Raw genomic sequence first — 21,126 nt, forward strand, 5'->3', positions numbered from 1 at the left:
CTGGCATACAAAAAATAAACGTTGGGAAGGAAGCTCTGATGTGGCTTAGTTGGTAGGATAGGTTTTCTACTAATCAGAGAGTTGGTAGTTTGATCCCTGGCTTCTCTAGCCTACAAGTCAAAGTATGTTTAGCCAAGATACTAAATCCCAACTTGACCTCAGTGCATTTATGAAAAGAAAAGTGTTTGGATGAATGAGACTTGCAGTTAGAAAGTACTTTGACTGATCTAATAGTTAAATAGTTCTGTGTAAGTAGCAAATAACAAAATAGGTAGTATGTAATGAAAGTATTAAAACATATTTCAGACTGGGGAAAAATAAAGCGGAACATGTAATTTACTGTTGTAAGTAATGAGGAAATTACTCATGTTTTGCCAATGAAATCAAATTGGTTAGCCCACATTCGGCACAAGGAGGCTTTGGTGTTTCCTAAATCTTTCCCTTGATAGGAAATCAAATATTTGAACTATAAAACTGTATAAGCATCAAGAAATAAAAACACGACATACACAAAACTGCTTGGAAGTTTCATTTTGCTGACGTCGACGTGAGAGTCGCCGCATTGCACTTCCAAACTACAACTCCCAAAGTGCACTTCGAAGCGTGACCGCCTTCTTTGAACCGGAAATGCAACAGCATCACCGGTCTGGAAATCGCTCCGTCTGTTTATGTTTTGTGGGAGACGTTTTGATTTTTATCTGTTTTAACCGCTCGAGTGCTATCAAGCTAAAAAACCGCCAGACGGTTAGATTCTTATTAAAAGACTCACAACGAAATAAAAGTAAGCTTTTTACAGTTTTATCAGCACTGAATTCAAAGTAGACCATGTAGGATAAAATACGTAACTCAGTAAAGTGCTCTGCAGCTAGCCTCGCTAGCTAGCGTTTTCCCCCGGTTAAGTTTAAATATGTTATTTTTGTTAGGGGTTTACACATGTAAGCTACATCACTTGTTATATTAAATTACTATGTTTTCTGTTGGTGCATTTTACTCTAAATATCGTCATGTATTGGGAGGTACAGCTATCTGTGCTAACTTAGGCCGATATCGGCTAGCTAGCGAGGCCTGTGGTTGTTACACTTGTTTGAGTGAGCGTAGATGCACACTTTGATGTAGTTTAATGAACTCTAAATATTTCCTCTGACCTTGTCGATTCATTACTGACATTTTGACCCACACCAGCTGGCCCCTCCACTGCCTGTCACAATGCCCGCCCTGCTTGAGAGACCCAAGCTGTCCAACGCGATGGCCAGAGCTCTCCACAAACACATAATGAGGGAAAGAGAGCGCAAGAGACAAGGTGCTTTCTCATTTTGTGTGTGTGTATGTGTGTATGCGCTTTAAAAAGTATTTTAGCCCTAGTGTGTCACATCTGACACCTTTAAGGATCCTTGTAGAAATAAGCAAGCACTGTTAAGACGCTGAGCTGTGTTTGGATAGGTAATACTCCTGGTCACAATTAAATATCAGCCAACCAGAGTATGAATTGTTTTTAGCATTTAGTCAATAAAACAAATTAACTTTTCATGTTCATTCTTTGTAATTCTGTAAAATTTGACTAAGATCTGCCTGCCTCATTTAGATTCAAGTCCTATGTTTATGCATATATTCTTCGAATAATCTATCCATCCATGATTGTGATTTTTTTGTGTAATAATACACTCACCTGCTGGTTTGTTAGGCACAAATTTATAATCATCCAGTGCATTTACCATATCGACATGGTCAAGACGACCCACTGAAGTTCAAATTGAGCATCAGAATGAGGAAAAAATGTGATTTAAATGACTTTGCTAAAACAATTTTACAACCAAGGTGCCACTGAATGGACAACACGTCAAACCATGAAGCAGATGGGTTAAAGCAGCACAGGGCACTGCTCCTATCAGCTAAGAACAGGAAACTGAAGCTACAGTTTGCACAGGCTCACCAACATTTTGCAACAGAAGACTGACAAAACCCCCCCAGACATTTGCTGATCTGACGAGTGTCAGTTTCTACTGCAATATTCAGATGGTAGGCTCACCTTTAGGTGTAAACGGCATAAGAGTATGATTCCATCCTGCTTTGTATCAATGGTGCAATAATATGGTGATTTTTCTCTTTGCACACGGTGGACCTCTTAGTACAAATTCAGAGTCGTCAGCCTGAGTATTGTTCATGAACATGTGTGTTTGCATGTCTCAAACCTCAAATCAAATTGAAACTGATTTCTTGAACATGACAGTGAGTTCACTGTAGTTAAACTACATCCACAGTCACCAGATCTTAATTTAATAGAGCACCTTGGGATGCGGTGGAACAAGAGATTCACATCATGAATGTGCAGCAGGTGTGTGATGTGCCATGTTAACATGGACCATTTCTGAGGAACGTTTACAGCACATCGTTGAATATATCCAGTGAAGAATTAAGACAGTTTTAAAAGAATAAAGGGGTTCAACCCTATAATAGCAAAATGTACCCAAAAAATTGCCTGCTGAGTGTATATGTTATAGCTGTCTGCCTGCAACCTATTCTTTGGTCATAGATCTAAAAGGCAATCAAAAAAAAGTAGCTACACTATACTCACCTTAATAAATAAACTTTTTTCAGAGGAGGAAGAGGTGGACAAAATGATGGAGCAGAAGATGAAGGAAGAGGAAGAGAGGAAGAGGACAAAAGAGATAGAGGAGAGGATGTCCTTGGAGGAAACGAAAGAACAGGTTTGAAATGTGACATTTCAGCTAGTCTGTGCTCCCAGCTTTATACAAAACAAAGTCTGTGTGTTCTTACACCATGATTTCCTCAAATAAACATCAGGTGATGAAGATGGGGGAAAAACTTCAGGGACTACAAGAAGAGAAACATCAGCTCTTTTTACAGCTCAAGAAAGTTCTCCACGAAGAGGAGAAAAGACGAAGAAAAGAGCAGAGGTATATATATATATATATATACTTCACTTAGTTTGTTGTTTTGTCAAAGGATTGTTAATTGTCGGTTAAGCTTTTTGGTCTCCCTCTTTAGTGATATTACAACTTTGACATCAGCGAGCTACCAGCAGAGTCTGCCCATGCACCCAGGACAGCACCTCCTCGGCATTCAAGGTGAGAAAAGTTCCAGGTTCTGCGCGTTGCCAGAGTCGTCATTGTTTTTCATATAGTGACATTCTCCTTTTCTCTCCTTCAGGCAATCCAGTCAGCCACAGCAGACCTGGCCCACTGCTCGGAGAAAGGAGCAAACAGCTGTTCCCAGCTGCTGTCCTCCCTGTGAGTAAAAGGAGTGTTCCAGTTAAAGAATTTATAAAATATAATACAATCTATATAATATGCTTCTTACAGTGTTTACATGTGCACGTCGTCCTCTTTTAGGCACGTCATTATCAGACGCCTGGCTTCAGCTCAGGCTCCGCAGAGCACGGCCAGTTCAGCGGAGGTCAGGGGGTCCATGAGCCCTACGGAGTGGCTCAGGCTCAGCATCCTTCCAGCTACGCCCCTGGACCCTCAGTGCCAGTCAGTTTCGCAAGCAGCTCTCAGATCAGAGGTAAGATGAGATAAGATTTCTTTGCTGTCAGTGTGTACAGTGGTACAGTAAACATTTGGGTAATGTGTCACAGTGACATGACTTACATATTTTATCATATACACGATAAAAAAAAAACTGTATAAGACAGGAAGAAACAGGAAACGAGGGAGTTAAATAACATGCAGTGCCATAGGGCACCAGGTCAAAAATGATTACAAAAAAATAATAATAAACACAGATGGATTGATGGATGGTGATGTGCATCACAGTACACAAACACAAACATGCGTTATACACTAGTTGTAATTGTGTAAGAGGTCATTTTGTCCTTTAATGTTCAAACAATGTTCTCTAGTGGCACAGTGAACACACAAAGAAATGAACTATCAGCATCATGTGTGCGATTCCTCCGTCTTTACTTGGATTTCAGGAGTTGACATAGAAATCAATCTGAGCCGGTTGTAGGCTGCTGTGTCAGGCTGGGCTTCTTGAAATATAGTTGGGCAGTCGAGACGGAGGGCATAGCCTCTATTCAAAGGCTAAGGAAGGCATTCTAGTAGTTTTAAGGCGATATCCTTATCAGAGTCTTGACAGTAATAAGCGTGATACACATAAATATAGCTCAAGTTAAACTAATATATGTAATTGTTTGAGTCCATATATGGTTCAGAGAACATTATGTGTGTGAGTGTGTGACCTCAGGTAAGCAGTGGATCATGTGTGTGTGTGTCTGTGTGTGGTCTGAGTGATCAAGCTTCATTCTGGGCCTGCGTCAGAGCCCTGTGGATGTTTGAATTTGAAAAGAAAGGGACGACTGTCCAACCAATCAGAAGTTAGAAACAGTGCTGGTATTTTAATATGTGTTCATTGGCGTAAAGAGAAATGCTTTTGATGAGCAAGATGCATGTTTTAGTAGGCTGAGCCCATCTCAGCCCACAGGTGCCGCCAGTCTTTGCTGATTTTCATTGACATAGACGTGTACATCGTGTTTATACAAATCAACTATGAAATCATTTCTCGCACAGTTTGAAACTCTCCTCTCAAACAGTCTAAGCGCAAAACTGACAGTCCAGCCGACAGCTTTCGTTTGATCAAAGCGCCCTGATTTCAGCCGAAAAATAAAATCCCCCACTGAGTGCGAAGTCATTTTTCTTTAAGCTTGTATTTTTCAAGTGTGGATGCACCGTGGAGTTGGCGGCATGCTATTTAGATGCTGCCGTGGCGTCAGTAATGTCAGAAACCCGCTGATTGATCATTAAAACAATCAGATCACAGTGAGATGTATTGATTGTAATGACTTTGCCTTTTTCCCCACAGGCGCATCTGCATTTCAAGCAATGCAGTACCTCCCTCACCAGCAGGCTGGTTACCCTGTTCACTTCACCTCCCAGCAAGGTGGGTTTCACTGCTGTAAATTATACCTATGTCTAATTCCACGATCTACATAAAATTCAGAGGAGTTGTAAAGTAACCTGACCATCTTCTGCAGGATACATCCCTGGAGCAGGAATACCCCTGCAGAAGCAGCTGGAACATGCTAACCAACAGTCGGGCTTTACTGACGCAGTAAGACCGTTTCAGCTTTAGATGCTGCGAAGCAGAAACAGCAGATGTTGCTGGAATATTAGACAAACACAAAAATAAACTCTGTGATATGTGATCATCTAAATAATAGACGTTATCCATTAGCTGACCACAGTTTTTCTTCCGTCATGTCAGAGTGGTTTGAGGCCCATGCACCCCCCAGCCATGCATCCTTCCACCCCAGGTCTGCTGCCCACATCATCGATGGCGGTCCAGATCCCTACTGCAAAGGTGAACCCTCAAAACACACACACCATTTGTTTTTAATTCTGTGTTATGTGGTCAAGTAACTTGTATATTGCTTGTAATTCTTGTAAATATATTCAGTATAAGTAAAGTCTGAGCTGCTACAGTGTGTTTATGTTCATTAATGTTCTGCTTCTTGTCTGTCTTGTGATCATGGTTCCTCTTTCCTTCCCCAGGCTCCGTTTCAGAGCTCTCCCCAGAGCGCTCCCCGTCATAGCTTCCTGCCCCACAGCCAAAGCGGGCAGAGGTTTTACCACCACGGCAAGTAGATGATCAAACTCACCGGTGCTCAGATTTCAGAAGTCCACTCAAGATTCTGCCGATCCTGTTGGCGCTTAAATAGCTTTCTTTTTTTTCTTTTTTTGTAAGTAGGTTGGATTATGCCTTATGATCTGTTTTATTCCTTGTATAGTTGTTTTGTTTTTTTTTTTAGCTTTGTTTTAATGTTGTTAATAAGCTACTAAGCAGCTCTTCAACATATGTGCTCTGAGCTTCAGACTCATATTTTACTTCAATTAATGTTGTTATTTTACTTGCACTGTGAAGCCATCATCGAGGTGCTTATGTGCGTTTAACTGTTAGTAACACTGATAAAAGCCAGACTACGCGGTCCAGAGCCGGTCCTTCATATCCACAGTGACACCAGGGGCGTGTCCAGTGTGTCTGGAGTTCCTTTGCTCACTATCGAGTAGCAGGAAGTGGAAGAGAACGTGTACAGTATTTGGATTTAATTGATGTTTCTGATTTGTCTCTCTCTCACACACACAAACACACACATTGATGAACACTACTACAGATTAACTGAAAGATTGTTTCAATGTGTTACCAGAAAGTAAGAGAGCCATTTTCTGCCTCAAGTTTTTCCCATCATCCCTCACAGCTTCAATCAGGTTTAGGTCTGGTTTAAATTTTTTAAGCTTTTGCTTAAATGTTGTTAAATAAACAATAAGCAACAGCCAGCAGTTTGTGTCGTCTTTATTTGTTTTGGCCAAGAAGACATTCTGCACAGTTTGGACTGGCTGCATGAACACAAAGTAAGGACACCAAACCGCCACGACTCGTCCGCCTCCGAATCACTGCTCACAGTTTGAGAGTACGACAAATAATACTCCAAACAGTGAAGCGAAACGTTTTGGCCAGCGGACTTTAAAAAAGAAAAAAGAATTTCTCCTTGAAGAGGATTGGTTTCTTGTCTCTCTTTGACACGTCTCTTTAAACTTTTAGACAAAAACACGCTGAACCTTGGTGTGCCATGTCGGTAAAAACCCAAACTAATGATGATATGACGGCAGGAGGGGGCGGGGCGTGTAGGGGCCAAGTGCTGAAATGGTGACATACAGAAATACAAAATCGAGGCATGTATTTACTCCTGTATGGTACACGCTCAGCAAGCCTCAACAGAACAATGCAGGTGTGGAGTTGAAGCCCTTTATAAATTGGGGACAAATAATAATAGTCGTGACTTTAACAGCTTGTAAGTAGCTACTCAATCATACACCACCTCCATCTTTTGTGAGACCTACCACTACGCCTGGACACGTGTATGTACATGGAGTATGTTTTGTTTTTTTTAACTGTTTGACATTTCCAATGATTTATTAACTAATTGAACCTGAAGCAGGGACAGACAACTGAGAGGGAGAGAGTATGAAAAACAAAGAGGGAGAATAACTGACGAGGCAATATCCCCTCCTTTCCCCAGGTCCAGTGCATCTCGATTACCCCTGAAACAGAATTGGAAGAAGGGAGGGAGGAATGAGAAGAAAGGAAAGGAGAAGTCAGGAAGGAAGATGCTTAAGAAAAATAAATATATATATATCTGTCCTTAGAGATGTACTTTAATGAGATGGTTTAACTGGCCTCTGCAGAGGAAACATTGCACAGATAACAGTGACTTTATTCTACAGCCCACAGTGTGGAGGCGAATTACAGGAAAGAAAGTGCATAAACAGGTTACAATTACAACAGGGCTGCGAGCTGCTTCTTAAAGAAACACAGGAAGTAACAGGCTGTAAAATAAAGTGTAACCCACAGGAAAAAAGATAAACACTGATCAAATATTACAATATTAACTTTCAGCTTTTCATTTATATTTATACATAAGAATGATACACATGCTCTTAATAGTGTTACTGTGAAACACAAGTTTGACAAACTTGTATATGTTTTCCTCGGGTTTGTGGTGTTTTCTAGCCATCTAGATGGTTCTGGCATGAGTTGCCCAGTCCTGGCTGTAGAGATAACCTGAATGTGATGATCATAGTGCCAAAATAATGTCTTTATATAACCAAGAAGTAAAGTATCTGAACAGAAATTATGACCTGGCTGTGAGTAAAAAAAAGTCCGCAAGCCTCGACGTGAGCAGTTTAATGTAGGGACTATTTTCTTTCTGAGGTTTCCATTTGAATCCTGCGACCCACGAAGCATGCTGTGTTTGCAGTCAAACCTGATCACGGTGTGACGACAACATGCTGATGTTTCCACGAAGAATGGAGTTCCCTTATTTCAAAGCAAGAATGCAGATCATATTACTGCGGTGAAGCTTAGTGTCTGCTTTGTTTTTTGCTACAAGGTGGCCGTGTAGACACCGCTACACAAAGTCTACCCACGCACACAGATAATTATTATTCATTTTATTTTAATATCAACACTTTTATATCAGTTACATTTCTCTACAAGTACATTCTGTCTTGTTTATTGGTGAACTTCGCTTGGCTGGACTGTTAAAACTGATACCGATACTTGGTGTTTTAAAAATCCGATATTTCAATATATCGACCAATTTTTATTTTTTTTTATTTCACACACACGAAACATGTTGTGGTGTTTGTAGCTTTTAGTTTATCAATGTAGTTTTTTTTTTTTTAAAGTTTATTGACTTGTTTACGCTTTGCCCAACTCTGCTCGAATCTATGGAACGCCAGGACTGCCATAATGAATTAATTAAATACACCATTAAATAATTAATTAAATGTGTCAATAATTAATTAAAATTGGAATTAATTAATTAAATAAATAGTTATGACACATGTAATTAATTAATTATTGACACATTTAATTAATTATTTATGTATTTCACATTTTAATTAATTATTGACACATTTAATTAATTAATTATTGACACATTTAATTAATTATTTATATATTTCACATTTTAATTAATTATTGACACATTTAATTAATTATTGACACATTTAATTAATTATTTAATGATATATTTATTTATTTCATTTTGGCAGTCCTGACGCCTGGCTCTCGTCATGAAATAATTTTATCTGTCAGCCTCACCCATCAAACTCAGGGGGCGGGGTTAACGCTGCCCATGCAGCTTCTCTAACATTTGATTGGTTGCCGTGCAAAGTAAGTCAAAACAGGTCGATCCTAGATAATCGATTGCTTGTGTAGACTTGGGGCAGCCAGTTATCCCAGAATGCAGATCAAATCACAAGCAGCAATGGTGGTGGTGTAGTTTTAAAATACCCCGTTTTTCTGTCACCAGCTACACTTTTAACAGTGTTTTAGCCGCGAATGTCGCGCCGTATGTCTGGTCAGGTTGTCAACATAGAACATGCTTGCAAAAGTGCTCAGATGTTTTCAGAGATTTCACTAGCTCTGCTAACAGTTAGCATGCAGAGCGCACTGAGGGGGTACATTAACCGGTTTGTTTACATATTCCACTCTCCGTGTTCCACATGTTGCATTCGCAGATTCTCATTTTCACCGAACGATCGTCTCTTTCCGCCTGGTCTTGTGTCTCTGTGCTTCTGTAACATAAAGAACGAGCTGACATTTTTCTCACGAAACCAGCGATCAGCTCAACAGACCCTCAGTTTACCTGCATGCATCCTCCTCCTCATCTGTCAGCTGTTTAACACCTGCTGCTAATTCAAGAAACACGCCTAGTTACCTGGTGATAGTCACAGTTTAACTGGGCAGCCGGTGCTCGATATAACGCAATGTCAGCGCATTTTTCTGCACAAGATAAGTAAATATAGTATTTTCCCCGAGCGCAGAGCTGCTGGAGCTTGTTTCCTTACAGAGCACTTTATAGGCGAACAGCTTTATCAGCGGCTGATGTCCAATCACCAGCACACAGCTTTGAAACCTCAGCTGAGTTTTAGCTCTCAGTGGTTAAACGCTGGACTTCATTCACTCAGGTTCTGTCTGTCGGGTCACGTTTACTTCGCTGTTTTATTTACAACTGAGCAAATCGGTTTGGCTGAGGTTAAAGTTACGTTTCATAACTGCATAGTTTCACAGACGTTTAATGGTTCACTGGCACATGTGTTAGACTGAACTATCATCTAAATATCATCTGTTTTTTAATAGTTATTCAACTGTATTCTAAGCACCAGCTGTCTGTTAGAATGTGATTTTTTCTCTCTCTCTGTTGGCAGAGGTATAAAAATGCGCAGGAAAATCTGACGTGCATGGCGAACTTCACCGATGATATTTAGGGAGGAATAAACACACATCAAACATAAATGAACCATTTGCCTGTCTCCATAATTGAGAGAATTTTCTCTTCTTATATCAACTCTCTCTCTCTCTCTCTTTTTTTTTTTTTTTTTTTTTGCTTTTTCGGTCATGTTATGTTTACCTGTCAAAGGCTTGTTACAAACTATGAAACACATTGTGCAGACTTCTGGATGTTAGAAGAAAACGAATACTGCTCATGAATGAGACTAAAGGCAGGAAGGTGTCCTTTAAAACTAAAAATGTTAATAGGACCTCCCTATTTATATCATAGTTTATGATATAGCACGTGTATTTCAGTAATAGCCTGCTGAGGCCACTATACGTGCTGGCCTCATATCAAATGTGAAGGCAGACTGAGTCTATGTTTGACGTTTTTTTATATCTAATCTTCCTTTTCAAACATTTAAACAGCAGCGAGTCTGCAGCTGAGGGAATACAAATTCAAATTGTCGGAACAGGTTTGCTCGTTTCTTGGATTCATTTGGTGATTTATTAAATGTATAACTGTTATTCTAATCTGCTGCTGAGTCTCTTACACTTTTCTTTATGCTGTATATTTTCACGTCTCTGGAATAGTTGGCAGTTAGATAGTCAGCTGGGAAACTTTGTGTTAACTCATGGAGCTGAGGATATCGTGGATATGCTGACCTCGCTGCGTGGTGTACAGAGCGAGGTCAGCATGATTAATATTCACAATAAAAATATTAGCCGAACATCATGAAGTCTGTATGTGTTTCATAGTGTCGAACAACCTTTGTACAGTTAAAGCCAGCAGTTACTACATGACGGAAACACCAACGTTATCTCTTTTATGTGTTTATACAGGTCACGCTGATTACTGAACAAAAACCCAAAGATCAGATGTTAAACAGATTTATTTGCTCTCTCTCCTCCTTAAACATGTTTTTAATGTTAGTTATAATTCAGAATTGGCGACTGAAACACGTAGGACACATAAGAACATCAGGAAATAAAACACCGATAAATATAACCTCAGTAAAAGAAGTCAGCGGGGGTTACTACAGCTGTGTACCGGGGCCTGCGCTTTGTCGGTGGGATTGCTTGCGAGGCGAGCGGGTCTATCCCACGCTTTGCCGTGAGACTGGGCAGACATCTCCGAAATCATCGAAACACTTTTGCAAAGAGGCTGTATCTTGACAAACCGACCAGACACATGAAGATTAAACCACTACATTCTCGGCTAAAAAAATATTAAAACGGTATTTGGTAACACACAAACAGGGTTTTTCAAAGCTCAGTTCTGTTAGCTTCCACATGCCGGTTGTTGTGTGCTAGAAACAATGGCCACCAGGCCAAAGCAATGGTTTTGACTCGATCAGCGTTAACCCCGCCCCCTGAGTTTGATGGGTGAGGCTGACAGATAAAATTATTTCATGATGAGAGCCAGGCGTCAGGACTGCCAAAATGAAATAAATAAATATATCATTAAATAATTAATTAAATGTGTCAATAATTAATTAAATGTGTCAATAATTAATTAAAATGTGAAATACATAATTAATTAATTAAATATGTCAATAATTAATTAATTAAATGTGTCAATAATTAATTAAAACGTGAAATACATAAATAATTAATTAAATGTGTCAATAATTAATTAATTACATATATCATAACTATTTATTTAATTAATTAATTCCAATTTTAATTAATTATTGCCACATTTAATTAATTATTTAATGGTGTATTTAATTAATTCATTATGGCAGTCCTGGCGTTCCATACGAATCAGCTGCTTGTACTATGCTGCATCCCAAACATTGAGTGTTTGCGAGTTCCACAGTGCCCTCTGCTGGACAAACTTTGCAGCATCAACATTCGCAACATGGTTGTAGAGTGTTTCTCCCATCTCTGTTTTACTTTTACTGATAGCAATATAACTAATAATGGCTGATAAAATACCAGCATATCACCATAATATCAATAAATCAGTCAGCCTGTAGTTGCGAGCACCGCTTTTGTGCTGTCCCAGTGTTAGCATTAAAAACCCTGTGATGTAATTGCCTCATTGTTTTATCTGTTAGCTCAGCAGGAAAATAAATCAACCACTGAGTGAGAAATCAGGAGTTCAATTTGTCCTCAGTGTGTCAAAATGTTGACAAGGAAAGAAAGAATGGAGATAGCTTATTAGCCAATTATTAATAACTGCATCAACACAAGAAGAAACCTGCCAGTCATGCATTGCTTTATAGATTTTACAAGCTGTAGTTGCCTAGGTAACATAAGGTATTTATTACCAGGATATATGTCAACCAACAGTATCCTGTAGCTCAACAGCTTGCTATGACAAGCTAGCAGTGGGCAACTTCTGACAGCTAAGCCAGGAGGATCTGTGTTTACAAGGGGCCATTAGTTCGAGCCTCTCGCCTCAGGTACAGCCACATGTCCTTCTGCACAGCACGGTTGTAGTTCGAGAGAAACAAAATAGTTCCTACACGAAACTGCTCACAGCAAGGTAATACGATTTTTCTGTTCTTTTTTTTTTTCTTTCCATCAATGGTGTGTGTTAGGGGACGTAACACAGTGTCATGGATGGGGCATTTAGTTCCACTGTACGATATTTCCAAAACCGGCCAACTCATGCTTAAACAGTCTAGATTCATAAACAGCACTACCGATGGAAACACATATTTGATTTGGGGGTGAACTGTTTCTTTAAAGGGTTAGGCAAATCCACCAGGTCACCCTGCTGTGCAACCACCACCTTATACAGTATTAAATTTGAAAAAAATTTGCAGAATTTGTAACATTTTGTCATCTGACATCACTAATATATCCAGTCCAAACAAGTATATACACAAAAACACGCATTCATATTTAAAAACATGGATATTTCCAGTATAGTGCATATTCGTAATTGTAAATAATTGTAAATAAGGTCATATTTATTTATTTTCAATAATAGCAAAGGCCAAATCTGTACAGCAAACCTCAGCCTCGGGTCTTGATGTCCAGAGTTGCCTTCCCCTTGCTCCACTCATGTACAACATCTGTGCGTGACTTCACACACACATTGCACTAGCATGGCACATGCTGGTGGTGCGTGGTGTAATGACCGAACTCACGCACATACATAATTTTACATGAGACACACTCACAAGCGCAGACACACACACACACACTTGTCTTCAGGCAGGCTGGGGTCAGGGCGGCGGTTGCGGGAGGAGTTAAGAGAACAGCTGCGTGCTGCCACAGCCGCAGCTCTGCATTTACCTGCATGGGCTTATTTCCCCAAGGCTTTGATGCCAATCGCAGCTTCTTCATCCATTGCATTTAGAACGGTGATCTGAAAGAGCAGAAGTTCTTATGTAAAGTGCGATCATTTAAATTCGCAACGAGGCAGCCGTGGAAGCTGTCCGGTATCAGGCGCGGGAGAAAAAGGCAACAGTGCTCACCAGGATCTCCTCTCCGGCTTCATGCTTGCTCTCTATCTCCTTTCCCAGGTCTCCCTCTGGGATCTTCAGGTCCTCTCTCACCTCTCCACTGTCCTGGAGCAGGGACAGGTAGCCATCCTGGATCCCGATCAGCTGATAGAGGACAACAACAAAAAAAACAGTGAAAAAAAGAGACAGAAGACTCTAAATGAATTAGGATCTTTAATCACAGCGAGACTTTATCATCTTCATCTTTCTGTTCCTTAATTAATTAACTGTAGTTTTGTTGTTAGTTTGTAAGCTTGAGTGTACTGCTGCACACAACATGGTTTAATCCAGCATATCTGATCAACAGCGGCAGCACTCGATACTCTCTCTGCTCTCTGCACAAATATGATGTAACCTAGTTTCCATCGGTACGCGATGGGTTTGAGGTAAAAAAAAAAGAAGGTTTAAGTCTACATTTGAGGAATCATTAGAACATGACAAATGTTTATTTTTCTTTTACATTATCTATAATTTTCCTCTTCCTTGACTCTATAGAGAAACACCTGACTCTGATATATGCTCTCCTGTATTCATCTTCACCTGGTGCTGAGCATGGCTGCTGGATACTGAATATCTAAAATTACAACTCAAATGTCTTTTTGACCACCGATAAAATAACACAGAACAAATAAATGAACTAAACAAACCACAGCTAGTCAGGGTGCGAGTAAAAGCTGATTGACTGCCCATCCTGAGCACTGGGAGAGACTGAGCCGAAACTGTAAAGCTGCTGCTGCAGAACCACAACAACATCCTGAAAGATGCTAAATAGCTCCATAGTGCATACAAGACATTAGTCAGTGCATTGTGCAAGAAAGTTTTCACAGGACTATGTAGCCCAGCGGCGCAATCGTCACTGCACTCTTACTACTTCCATAAGGAATTAAGAGGGTAACAAGCATCAGATGCTGATAATGAAATGCACTTGATTAACTGATCGTCAGCAAGTTTGAGAGCTTCTATAAAAGCAGACGTTTTCACAATTTGCAGATTTAGAGCATTTAGGTGTGTGGTAACACAAAACCACAGCCGTCTCAGGAGTGCACATCCTGGGAAATTTAGCCAATAGTCAGCACTAAAGTCAAACGTGAGGACATCCGTCTGACAGCTACAGCTAACCTGGGTCATACAGCACAACAACGATCCTCAGCATTTAAATCTACAACAGAATGAGTGAAAAAGAAAATAACTTAGGTCAAAGTTCACATCAAAACTTGACTGAAATACTGGAGGCTCACAAATCTGAAAGAACTGAAGGAATGTTTTATAGAAGAGAAAATTCCTCTGCAGTGATGTGAAAGACTAATAAAATCGTACAGACGAGCTGTTTCTACAAGCTATTGAATCACAGGGTGCACTTCAGGGAGTACTGGGAAAACTTCCTGTGTTGCAGGTGGATACCCAGATTAAACACGGCCAAAGTTTAAGTAAGGAGGTCAATATAAGGACAAGTAATCCATGTGAGCCACTGGATCACATGCTTTTCAAACCTTCTGTTTGCGAGTCACAGCCAATCAGAAAAGAAGATTTTTTAAATGAGAGAGGCACTAAAACGACACCGTAGGAGGGTATAAGATGAAAAGGGATTAATGTAAACTCTCAGGAATGCAAAGCTACTACAGCAGAATCCAAGAATTAAAATGTTTTTGTGGAAATGAGCTTAACGGGTTTTAATTTTTGGAGGATTTCAAAGTCACCTATTCTAAACTGGGTCTTTCCCCCAGTCCACACTTTGGCTTGTCACAGCAGGTAAAGCAAAAGTGTTACTGTTAACATTATTGATGGCCTGGTTCTATTTTTAGACACCGGGAGGTCACGACTGTATCAGTGAAACCCTGAAACTGAAACAACTACAGCAAATTCTGCCTCTTCTCTCTTCGATACATCCATGCGGCGCCTTCTTGCTTTCAAATGCGCGGCTGCGTAACAAAGCCGCAGGGTTCTGTTTTCCTTCCGTGCGCTCATGAAAGATTAACAGGATATTAAAAGACGTCATTAACGGCAGCATCTCCTCTTTCCTTCTCCGCGTCCACGTCTTGCAAATCTTCCCTCCTCCTTTTCTCGGGAAGCAATTGCTACCTAACTGCCGACTGTCCTCGAGCAGCCGGAAAAATTCTATCAGAAAATCTTGTGCTTATTAAACAGCGACACGCATATTTGTGGTTATTGCTGTGCTGTCAAAGGCGGGGACGTTGATTTTCTGGTGATGACAAATAACGCATTCCTAATGATCAAATCAAAGCTTTCACAGAGGCGAGGAGAAGGAAAGGCTCGATTTCTAATGTCACACGAACGTTAACTCAGCGTGACAGAGACGTCTTATCAAAGACGTCGCTTTGAGCGACTTCATTGTGGGAGCTGCAGAATTACTCCTACCAGCATGGGAGCCGCAGCATCTGTGTCTCACCTGGTAATCCATTCTCTTGATGTTGGGGACGTCCATGTTGTGAGTGGAGGGACAAATATCTTCATACTTCTTACCAGAGAATATGTCGATGCCAACCAAGTGCACCTGCGCACAAAAACACACACAGGATGAACAATCTCCTTTCTAATGGGCGTGCAAAGAGAGCACTTCAGCTACCTGCTATCCTCTAAAAGGCATGATTTGCTAGAAATAATATTTCCAAGTTTAGTACATGTAATTTTCCAAGTACTTGAAGAGTTGAAAGCTACAACCCTGATGAGGCACAATGTTTTTGAACAGGCTGAAAGCGTCAGTTCATATGCATTAATATTAGTGACCGTGACCTCGCAGTGCTAATTCACCGACTCTCGTCGCTAATTCTCCCTCAGCTGAAGCTCCAATGAAACTTCTTTCAGAACTGCGTTTATACTGTGTCCAGATTGGAGAAGACCTTTTTTTATTACAGTCATTATTCTTATTTTGCGGATAGATGTGTCCCGGCATGAAGATCCCCTGTGTAATTCTGTACATCAGGAATTTACCGACCTTGGCGTGGCCGTGCTTGCCAGTCTTGGAGGTGGACATCTCAACAATCTTGCAGGGTCGGCCTTTCAGGACAACAAAGCCGTTTTTGCGCAGGGCAGAACACTGCATGGGGTAGGTGGAGGATGCCCCAGCATCACCAGTCTGGAAATCCAGCTCTGCATCTGCCATGCCTGCTGCAGAGGCCAAAGAAAGGAGAGTAAGGAGGTGTGTGTACTTAGCATTTCAGCTAAAACTGAATCTAGTTTTAATCTTTACCAGCTTAACCGGTCCTACCAACACTAACAGCTAGAAGCGGGCGGACTGGTCCAAGTATCGGTGCTGGTATCGGTGTCAGATCGATACAAGGATGACAGGATCAATAGTTTGTTTCTGTCTGTAGTGTTTGTGTGAATTGTGGTTTTTTTTGTTTGTGTGTTTGTTTTTTGGAGTGTGTGTGGTGGGGTATACTTCAAACATGATTATGAATAATGCCTGAATCTTTTTGTGCTGACTGTCATGTCTATTTTATTTGAGCCTATAGCGCATTTAAACAACGGAAGTTGACCCAAAGTGCAAAATGCGTACCCGAATAAAGAAATACTGATCATTTACGCACAATTTCTTACGTTTAACTCACGAATCCGAACATTTTAACTTTGGGAAATCTTTTTGTGCGTACAAATGTCTAAAACTACTCCTCTCGCATTTGAAATCCATAAGTAAATCAAAGAGGCGTCTCCGTAGGGTGACTTATTAAACCCGCTTGTTGTGAAGCAAAATAAAAAATGTTTCGGTAAGTCACACCCCGGGTGGTAAAAGTCTGTGTGCTCACTCCGCAGTGTACTGCGGCCTAGAGCTCACAGGACGTGCCACGGCCCGTCGGCTGCAACGTCGCTGTACCCCCCGTATTCATGCGCACTGGCGGCTGCACTCTGGCCGAGGCCCTCCAGATGAAGGCGGACAGCCCGCATTTTATGACCCTTAAACCCTCCGCACCATTAAGGAAAGCTTCTGCATCACAGTGGCGCCGGGAGCCCACACGCCCACAGACGTGGAAATTTGACTGAATGTTGTGCCTGTACCTCACAGTAATGACTAAGCTAATACCATGGCTACAGCAGCAGTCCGAGGAGATGATGCCTGCGAGTTTTTCGCAAAGTTTGTGCGCTGACTGTGAGAGTTCACAGAGGCGGTGGCAGAGTCTGCTCTCATTGACAATTTCAGCAGTGCCTTTTTTTAGGATTTGAAGAGCAAAATAAATTATAATGATAATGGCGAAACGGCTATGTTTCGCTCTCCCCCCCTCCAAACAAGAAACAGGGAGGAAAGCGTCAGTGTAACCAGACTGTAGCAGGATGTGATGGGTTAGCGGAGGGTGTGCTGGAGCTCTGGGTAATTAGGCTGCTGCTGGCAGCCTGAGGTTGGGGTTAAAGGGACTATAACAGGGCTTCGGACGGACATGTGCACAGGATAACTGAACTGCTCAGGCGCAAACACGCCCCGTCTATAGGATGTTTTGATTAGGAACTCACCCTAGTGATAATGGGTCTCCTCTCCTGTGTCACTTGTCAGCCTTTCTCCCCTTATTCCTCCTCCTCCTCCTCTTTTGCCTCTCAGTGTCCGTGCTAACCGGTCGTCTGGCCCGGAGCCTGTTTCCTCCTTGGTGGCTCGTTTGCGATGTCCCCAAATGTCTCTCTTTTTTTCCTCCAAACAAACAAACAAACAAAAAGCTATTCGCTACCTCCTTTATTCCGCTTTCATTCCGGGTCTTTTAGCACACCTGTCCTGTCCCAGAGAGCAGTTTACCTCGTAAAGAGGTACACCGCCGCTAAACTCAGCCGCCTGGCCCAAAAGAATCAGAGCCCTAAACCCCGCTATGTATGTGCTGGCTGTACCCTGCACTCCACCTTCTCCGTCTCTTCCCTCATCCAGCTCCCCACCACTGTCAGGGCATGGGGAAAAAAGAAGTCTAAACTGCCCGCTTCCCTTTGGAACTATCAAAATAAAATCCCCATCCATGTTATTGCGTCTTTATTGCGCAGTTGTAACCGCTTTTCCAGGGTTTTAAAAATAAAATACAGCCTGAAGTTTTTTTTTTATGTGATTCTAATGTTTGCAGATGGAGAGAGGGCAAAGGGAGGGCTCGTTATCCAGTAACGTTAGCTAGCACTGGTTAATTAGTTACATGCAGTTAGAATAGAGTGTATACTGCAGTGTAGCTACAGTGTAGCACATTCAATGCAATGTCTACAGTATTTATGGCAATACAATGACATTTCACATCACTGCATGAGCAAGCCTTCTTGATAGGAAAAATATATAATAATAATAATAATAATAATAATAATAATAATAATAATAATAATAATAATAATAATAATAATAATAATAAATAAGACAGGGTACACTTTAAAACGAGATCTGTTAGAGATCTACTGTGGGCTCACTGTAAATGTACTGTCTGATGTGCAGAAGTCTAAAGCCACCCCTCATTTCTTTATATTTTGCTTCCAGTGAGCCACACTCTTTGAACACACCTTAAAAGTGGTCTTGAGCAAAAGTTCTCCCGACTCTCTGAAGGTCTTTTCTCTTTGGACATTGGATGCTTTTTCATTCATTTTCAGAGGAGTGCTTTTGTTCTTGTTGTTAACCCACTTCACACTGACCTAATCATTCAGGCATAAAAAGTCACCCAACAGACAACTTAGCAAAGATTGTATCTTTAGGGACTTTGTTACAAGCAGCCTGTAGCAAAAACAGAATTTATTTTTAGCTCCACAAAATCGATGTGTTCTTAAAAAATGGAGGAAAATGAACAAGTGGAGGACAAAAGAAGAAATGGGCTGGAAAAAACCGTCTCCCACAAGTGACAGTACTTATATGTGCTGTATTACCCTGTATATTTGTATGCGTTTCAATAAATCACTCCAACTATTCCCCATTTGTCTAGCCAAAATACAAAGAAATGAGGGGTTGCACAAGACGTCTAAGCAGCACTGTGTATACTGCTACAGATACACAATCACACAGAATAACATGACACTGATTTTTATAGAGTGTGAATTGACCAGATTTTGAACCTTTTTTTTTTTTTTAAATTTTCTGCTTCTCAATAAAACACGAAAGCTGTCTGTGCCCCAGTACTACAATACTACAATTCAATACTACAAATAACATAACTGCTCGTTAAAACGCAAAACCACGTCTCCTTTCATTATTACAATAACATGCTTTTATACTAAAGGGGAAGTTTTGACTTTTCCGGTCTTTCTCTGGCTAATTTATAGCGGCTTGATGCTACTTTTATACCAATGTCCACGAAACCTCGACAATTGGATGTATTCTGCGCATGCGTAGCTTTTCTAGCGCAGCGTGCATTCAGTCCTGCTCTTATTTACCTTGCCCGGTGGGGTGTAGTTCGTAAACGCTACGACCAATGTGTGTACCAAGAATTTTACAGCAGTTTTCAGAGTGCAATTTTTTTTTCCAATAGCAGAAATTATTCCTTAAAACTACCATCTGTTAAATTCCTGTTCCAGAGCTACAGTGCGTTCAGTAGAGCCCACCAGATATACTGTCCAGAAAGTGCTGGCCATCCTGCCAGTGTGCCTCTCTGCATCCTGCAATTCCCTCTGTTACTAATTATTACTCTTCTCATTAGCGTCTTTTCTCTGTCCAGAGACCCATGGCATCTGCGTATCCAGCGAACTATCTCGTTGAACTTGGCAGTTCTTGGAGCTGCTGGGTTAAATTTAGTGCTGTGAAATTAGAGTCCTATGACCTATGAGGGCTGCAGTTAAAGGTATACTGCAGCTTAACCCCCAAATTAAAAGGCTCTTATTGTTGCCCCTTTTTAACTTCATGGAAAGTCACAGCAACCTACACATCAAGGCAACAGTCCTCAAACGGGGAAAATACATGTATGGGTAAAAAAATGACTATTGAACCCCTGAAGAGAGCTCATCCACCAATCAATTACAATTTTAAAGTTGATCCTTGGCCAGGTTTTATTTGGTAGAGGTGGGTGGATTGATCCAAATATTGAGAGCATCGATACCAATGCTGATGTTGGTGCTTGAGCAATACTGGCACGATATGATCAATAGTTTGTTTCTCTAATCTAAGTTCAGTATGTAGCCCACAGAACATTGCTCTGTGAAAAATCCCTGAACCTTTTTATGTTCACTGTCACATCTATTTTATTTATAGCACACTTAAACAACAGAAGCTGACCCAAGGCGCACATTTACATTCCAGGTCTCCAGGTCTAGGAATATTATATTGTCTGGTGCACAGACTATCTATGTTGGCTTATTTTTTTTAAACATGGATACATAACTGGACAAACATTTATACCAGGTCATGTAATACACAGGCATTTAAATGAATGAAAAACACTTAAGACTCTTTATTGTCATTGTGCAAGCATAACAATATTACACATATACTGCCTCACATAGCGCACAAATTTAAATAACAGATAAATATACTAACCAAAAATGGTACAAAAGAAGTGTATATATAAGGAGTGCATACATATATATGCATTTATCAAGATCTGCTCCTTTTTCATAATAAAAAGTGAAACCTGAATGAATACTTTCAGCCTGGTTTACTGTCGCCTTCATTGACAAAAATGAAGACAAGGCTTCGTTAAAACACAGAGAGACAGCGCTGAGTGGAACATTACCTATAGTCATGCAATTTGTTTTTAAACAGATGACTGGAGTTATGATGTACTTTTTAAAAAAATGCTGTGATAATTTACAACAGTCCCTGGCTTGCCGAAGATAAGGATTCATCGCAGGTCAGGATTAAACATTTAAACTGTTTAGGTTGGCTCACCTTCATGTAAAATGTTTATTTCTGTTAAACTAATGTAAAAACCATCTGTAACCTATTTTTCTAGCTCAATACTAGAAAACTTAACGCCTGTAA

At 40.6% G+C, this 21,126-nt stretch overlaps 2 protein-coding genes across 3 annotated transcripts; one reads left to right on the forward strand and one right to left on the reverse strand.

Annotated features, from left to right (window-relative positions):
* Positions 1 to 760: 760 nt before the first annotated feature.
* Positions 761 to 6,227, forward strand: gps2 (G protein pathway suppressor 2). The gene is made up of 11 exons (XM_080867966.1): positions 761 to 781; positions 1,183 to 1,300; positions 2,596 to 2,705; positions 2,803 to 2,915; positions 3,007 to 3,086; positions 3,169 to 3,248; positions 3,351 to 3,522; positions 4,822 to 4,899; positions 4,994 to 5,070; positions 5,224 to 5,319; positions 5,511 to 6,227. Exons 2-11 carry the CDS (start codon positions 1,207 to 1,209, stop codon positions 5,601 to 5,603), a joined length of 993 nt encoding a protein of 330 aa, XP_080724092.1. The 5' UTR covers positions 761 to 781; positions 1,183 to 1,206; the 3' UTR covers positions 5,604 to 6,227.
* Positions 5,747 to 18,146, reverse strand: LOC308387597 (eukaryotic translation initiation factor 5A-1). Of its 2 annotated transcripts, XM_080867754.1 has the most exons (6): positions 17,721 to 18,146; positions 16,210 to 16,382; positions 15,664 to 15,768; positions 13,230 to 13,361; positions 13,048 to 13,120; positions 5,747 to 7,058 (listed from the first exon to the last, which is right to left on the reverse strand). In XM_080867754.1, the coding sequence occupies exons 2-5, from the start codon at positions 16,375 to 16,377 to the stop codon at positions 13,058 to 13,060; spliced, it is 468 nt and encodes a 155-aa protein (XP_080723880.1). In that variant the 5' UTR covers positions 16,378 to 16,382; positions 17,721 to 18,146; the 3' UTR covers positions 5,747 to 7,058; positions 13,048 to 13,057. The 2 variants fall into 2 exon arrangements, with proteins under 2 accessions (XP_080723880.1, XP_080723881.1); XM_080867755.1 differs by lacking the exon at positions 5,747 to 7,058 and having other exon boundaries at positions 11,565 to 13,120; positions 16,210 to 16,379.
* Between the last annotated feature and the right edge of the window lie 2,980 nt (positions 18,147 to 21,126).

The sequence above is a fragment of the Rhamphochromis sp. 'chilingali' genome (genome assembly GCF_963969265.1).
Source record: "Rhamphochromis sp. 'chilingali' genome assembly, chromosome: 1".
NCBI classification, from domain to species: domain Eukaryota; kingdom Metazoa; phylum Chordata; class Actinopteri; order Cichliformes; family Cichlidae; genus Rhamphochromis; species Rhamphochromis sp. 'chilingali'.